This window comes from Ruditapes philippinarum, unplaced genomic scaffold (genome assembly GCF_026571515.1).
Source record: "Ruditapes philippinarum isolate M1 unplaced genomic scaffold, ASM2657151v2 ctg14050_1_1_1_1, whole genome shotgun sequence".
Lineage (NCBI taxonomy): Eukaryota > Metazoa > Mollusca > Bivalvia > Venerida > Veneridae > Ruditapes > Ruditapes philippinarum.
Genome location: NW_026851792.1, coordinates 13,727 through 19,632, shown reverse-complemented (window position 1 = coordinate 19,632; position 5,906 = coordinate 13,727). Strand labels below are relative to the sequence as shown.

General features: G+C 32.1%; 1 protein-coding gene across 1 annotated transcript; it reads right to left on the bottom strand.

Annotated features, from left to right (window-relative positions):
- Positions 1–3,079: 3,079 nt before the first annotated feature.
- Positions 3,080–4,873, bottom strand: LOC132739723 (uncharacterized). Its single transcript, XM_060727514.1, has 3 exons — positions 4,672–4,873; positions 4,358–4,494; positions 3,080–3,784 (listed from the first exon to the last, which is right to left on the bottom strand). Exons 1-3 carry the CDS (start codon positions 4,870–4,872, stop codon positions 3,757–3,759), a joined length of 366 nt encoding a protein of 121 aa, XP_060583497.1. The 5' UTR covers position 4,873; the 3' UTR covers positions 3,080–3,756.
- Between the last annotated feature and the right edge of the window lie 1,033 nt (positions 4,874–5,906).

Below are 5,906 nucleotides of genomic sequence, written 5' to 3'. Positions count from 1 at the left end.
ACAGAAATTCAGTTTTCGCCCAAAAGCTCGAATTTGCTTTGGCCTATTGACAACAAACTTGGTGTGTGTGCTGCTTTTAAGTGTAACCTTGGTGTCAGTGATTAAGGTCAAGGTCACTGTTACACAAAAATAGAAATTCAGTTTCAGCTCAATCACATGAGTTTGCTTCGGCCTATTTACATCAAATTTAGTATGTGGGTAGCTTATTTAAAGATGCAACTTTGTATTGCTACCAAGGTTTGTGTGCTCATGGTCAAGATCACTGTCGCTTAAAAAAGAAACTCAGTTTTCAAATAATAATTTGAGATTGCTTTCACCTATTGCCTCTAAACTCGCTCTATGGGTAGCTTATATTACGATGCAGCTTTGGATTGCTATTTAGATATCTGGGAGCTATGTCACTTTTCTGTTTTGTTTTAGAACAAAATTACAAAACTGGTATTGGAAGCAAAGAGCCTTAGTTAGGATATTTGCTTTTATCTTTGTAAAGTTGCTCTTTGCGATTTCTAGCTGCAAACACGATTACCATTATGTTTATACTATTTGAGCTTCAAAACTGTACCAAATCTCAACCATCATTCTTATTCTATGGAAATGTTCGTACTTACGTCACATATCATAAAAGGAATTGCACATGTCAGATCAAATCTGTCACAAAGGAACAAAACCAGCTTTTATAGCCTATTTTGAAATTTACGTTCTTGATCTTGATGATGAATATCAATATGCTTTACTCTTTACTCTTGTCTTGTTTAAGCATGTCAATGAAACTTTGGAATTTGTTGTCAAGTCTGGAAACTGCTGAGCTATTACAACAAAACCCAGCACAAAATGCTGACTGAGACTCTAAATAATATCAAACAACACATTCATCACAAAGTCTGTTTTCATAAGCATGACCAAGAGCTGTCAGCATTAAGAGAGAAATACCCTAGGTATCTGATGTTTTATGGGCAGCAAGGTTTACTCATATTATTTTCAATGTCACATTTGTTCTAAACCTTAGACTTGGTGACGTATCTTGAATCTTACATACATTTGAGGCCCTCAGAAGAAAAACAGTGCCAAGATATGGCAAATTATCTAGCACGTTTGTCCATTGTTTTCCTTGATATGATTATAGCGCGGAAATGCCGAGTCTTCATATAAAGGGCTATTTACTTTGTAATGTCTAAAATAAAAACTTGTAAGACCATGTCTTTCGGAATTTTGGAAAACATGATTGCAAACGGAGGCCAAAAAGCATGAAACCCAGCAACTAAATGTAATATTTTGTGGCACAGGGCACTCTTAGGGACACCAAAATGGAATTTGACATATAATTGGGGGTGGGGTGAGGGGTGGCATTAAAGAAGGTAGAGGGGTATTATATTACCTTTAGATACAACCCGAAGGTAAAGAAATTTGATGTCATTTACAATAATGAGTTAGTGTAACTTCTAACTAGATTAGTCTTGAAAGTTGGTGTCAAGTTAGTAGTTTATCAATCGAAAACCAATGTGTAGTGTTTAAAAGCAGTTATTTCATCAAAGGTGTGTCAAAATCTGAGTCTGTAAACTGCAAATTTCTACAAAATCAGCGTTCCATTTTTATACAACAAATGGACAGTCATGAACTTCATATGAAGAAAAGCGATAGTTTAAAAAGAATTAATTTTTAGTAACGCATACTTTGAGTCCAGAGACATAGATAACATCTACATCTCTGCTTTGACAAAATGTACATTATATATGTCTGCCAGGTTTTCGTTTTTTTCTTTTATAAAGTTTCATATTTTTATATGACAATTCAAATACCAAATGACTGTTAAAATTTGACACATGTTAGCTTATAATTCTGTTATTCACACCTTCTTTGCTTAATACCTTTCACAGCTATCAACAAGATAAAATTGCAAGGCGTACACCTGACTTGATGGGCAGATATTTAATTTCCGTTTGCTTGATTTATGCTAGGATTTTTAAATACTTTTGTTTAATCTGTTTGATAAGTATTTTCTTGTGATAAACTAACCTTGTAAACAAAAAAAGAATGTTGTAAAAAATTGATGTCTTAACATCTTTCGAAGACAGCGATGACAAACCTCTACAATACTTTATTTCATCGGATTTCCAGGGTCGTGAAAATTAATGATAAACAGAAATAATGAAATATGCTAAGTGTAATAGCTTTAAAAAGACAAATCAATGTTTAAATACTAATAACAACTATTCTTCTTATTATAATACCCTAATATGTAGCTATCTATCAAGTACTCTTAGTAAAAACAAGTGTTTTTGAAATTTTTAACACGTATGGCGACCATTTTGGATTTTTCCCGCCATATTTGATTTTCAAAAATGGGTCCCATGCTCAATTTTTCTTATATATGTCAAAGTTCATTTGTACCAAATTTGGTGCTTTTCCCATTTTCTGAAGTAATTTTTTACAAATTGACTGGACTATAAACTGTAATCCATTTTCATCGACTTGGATCTGGTGCCAGAATTTTGTTTTGTAATTAACATTTTATATCATATATTGTACAAACATGTAACATAAATATTTTATGTCGAAGCGTCAAAACGGTGCCAAAACCACCCGAACAAAAGCCACCCTTTAACAACACATCAGTACTTAATAGAATAAAGGATCCTCTTGATAAGGAACTCTTGTCTATAACGGAATTGTTATATTTCTCCTCTGTACGGCCCTGGTGAGGTGACAGGTGTAACTGTAATTATGCACTAGATTATATAGTCAGTACAAATTCAATAGTTCCAAATGAAGCTATTTTAATCAGTACAAATACAATAGTTTCAAATGAAGCTATATAAATCAGTACAAATTCAATAGTTTCAACTGAATCTGTATTAATTATATCAAGTGTACTTGACTAAAACCAATATAGCCTTTTTCAGATGCGATGGAGAAACTCTTCATCAATTTAGGATTTTCAAACAGTTATTTTGAGAAAAGGGGAAAAAAACAAATTGCAATTTACTTATCAACCAACTTTTTTCTCACTCAATAAGTTGTTGAATCTGATATATTTTCTTCCCTTCGATTACTATTTAGAGATTAACGTTCATTAAAGCTTGGCTGTTTGTGAAATTCTTGTGAATTAATGACAAAAACAAACCTAATCTTAAAATGATGTTGAAATGGATTTTTTATTAACTTGATAACATAGATGACTGTTTCTAACCTTTTGGGTCAAGCTTGTTCAATTTTGCTTGATGCGTATCAGTGATATAAGGTAAACAAATGACCATGCATTTGGTGCAACGTGGAATTAAACATCAGCTATCAAGTCGTTAATTACTATTACATGTGCTATTTGTAAACACGAATGTCCATGTAACATACATATTATGACAGTTTTCACTTTTATTCGTAAACATACTTGCAGATATTTTAATCAGGGACAAACTATCAACATGGTTTGAGAAATGTCTTATAACAATAATAACACGAAGCCAATAAAGTATATTTCCGAAATGAATCTAAAATTGTTGATCGCTTTTCATTTTTTAAATACATATTTAATACAGAATTCAGGTTATTTTATCGGGAACATGCAGGTAAACATTCATATAGTTCGGTATTGTAAGTTATGTGAAATATGATAAGTTCCGTAAAACAATCAAAACTTCAAAACACACATTGTTTTTTCCGCCTCTATAGATATGTATAAATTAAAGCCAGTCTCATATTTTGCCACTGTCGATAAACTAAAGTAATCCACGTAAACTGATATAGTAACATGTTGTCATATTATCTGTATCCCAAGGGGTTGCAGTCGCTGAAAAGATTAAACCGAAAATTAAAGGAATTGATAGATAAGAAAATAAAAAAATTAAACTAAGGCAAGTTGTCAAAGAATTTCTTTCCATCGTGATCCAAACAATATATGTATTCTATTTCATTCCTTAAATAATAAACTGTAAAAAGATAAACATGAAATCGAAGGTTAGATAACAAACCAGATATATGCGAATGAGGATAATCTGACTTACATTAAAACATTAAAAGGTATTGTATCTGACCCTAAAACGAACATAGTGAAAATATATTTTGAACGACCTTGTAGTCATTACATCTACGTATACAAAGTGTTTTTCTTTCAAACTTGTATGTGCGCACATAATGCAATTACGCATATCATGTACATGCTGTAATTATACATTATAAACTTGAATTGTCTATTTCTGAATGACAAACATGTAGAACTCTGTAATTATATACATGTACAAACTATGAATAAATCATGTTTGTACATATTCTCATTCTGTGTATCATTAGGTATACTATTCAAGACAATTGAATGACCAAAACTAAAAATTTGAATTATCAAACATGATACGAAATATATTACGTTATGCAGAACTGGATTTCTATACATCCCAATATCTTTCCTTCCTCGTGTAGGTTAATGGTCAAGACAAATGTTCCTCGTACCTCATACGATAGCGGCGGTATGGGAATATTAATAGGCGGCAAGTCATACGGCCTCTGTAAAGATAAAACTAAATGCTAAAAATCATTTAAAAATGTACAAGCGCGTGATTATTTTAAATTAAACATGATTATTTTAAATTATTAAAATTATAGAATATTAGTTATGAAAAGATAAAGTTTACTTTTTACATATCTTTGAAATTGGTTTAGAAAGAAATTATTACCACCTACTTTAATGAATGGGCAACCACAAGTATTGTTAAACAGTTTCGGTATGTCCTCCCGACATGTTTTGCCTTTCATATAATCTTTAAGAATAGAACACAAATCGTTATAATGACAGTAGGATTCCCCTACGATCTTGCATAGTTCTGTGTAACCGGTCTTTGTCTTCAAACGCAAACTTAAATCAACCTGTAAAAATTTCAACATTTATAACAAACCTTAAAAAAATCCATTAAATTCAGCTTTTTCATAGTTTTACCAACCAGTGCTGAATGACAAGTTGTAAAAGTCCTTAATATGTGGCAATATTACTGAAAGGAATCCTAATAACGAATTTAAACCTTAACATAATTCCGTTTATGACAATAACAACATAAATTACATTGCATGCATAAACGTTACTATTATCAACGTTACAAACGTTCAATATATAATTATAATTATAGTTATTATAAGTGCTAAACGTCGGTCAGTCGAGCAAGCACTCGGTCATTCGTCCTGACGTCGGTCTATATATACAAATCCTATATCTCTTGCAAGATCGTCTTAAAACTTGGCTCAAATGACAACAAGGCAATGCTATAACCTATGCCACTTCTGTGCCAAATCATGGTTACCCTTAGAAGATCGAAAGAACAAATAATCATCACAAGTTTGTGTCCGGTCTATACAAACTACACCCCTTGAATGATTTTTCTTGAAACTTGGCTGAAATGTTCACCTAAGAAAAGGCAATGGAGCAGAACCGATGTCGGAAGTAAGGTTGAAATCAAATGTCGGTTTTTAGGTAATTTTGTGTCTACTCTATAAATCCTATATTCCTTTAAGGAATTTCTTAAACTTAGCACAATGATTCACCTCAACGAGGCTGTGTTCAGAACCCATGAAGCCTTGATGATCAAATGTCAGTCTATTTCGGGTCTGGTCTAAAAATCATATACCAGTTGAGTGGTTTTCTTTAATATAGCTCAAATATGTACTATGTAAAGAACCCATGTCGTTTTTGTGCAGACGTAAGATGGTTCAGCACGACAATATTGTTTTGTATACATTTTTAGATGGTATTTTTTAGTTTCTTGTTTTTGGCCTTTTTCAACTTGGGTGGTTCCAGTATTCCTACTTATATACTGTATAATCACCCTTAGGTGCCTGCTTTTTAAATTTGTTTTTTTTTTAAGTCTTGTCTGTGTTTGGGAAGGCTTCATAACCCAGACCCTTTAAAAATTTATTTTCCCATTAAT

Coding starts and splice junctions, on each gene's coding strand:
- LOC132739723 (XM_060727514.1), bottom strand. CDS start 4,872: ATGTTGAAATTTTTACAGGTTGATTTAAGTTTGCGTTTGAAGACAAAG. Junction 4,495..4,671: donor GTGGTTGCCCATTCATTAAA/GTAGGTGGTAAT, acceptor TTATCTTTACAG/AGGCCGTATGACTTGCCGCC. Junction 3,785..4,357: donor GAAATCCAGTTCTGCATAAC/GTAATATATTTC, acceptor TAATCTTTTCAG/CGACTGCAACCCCTTGGGAT.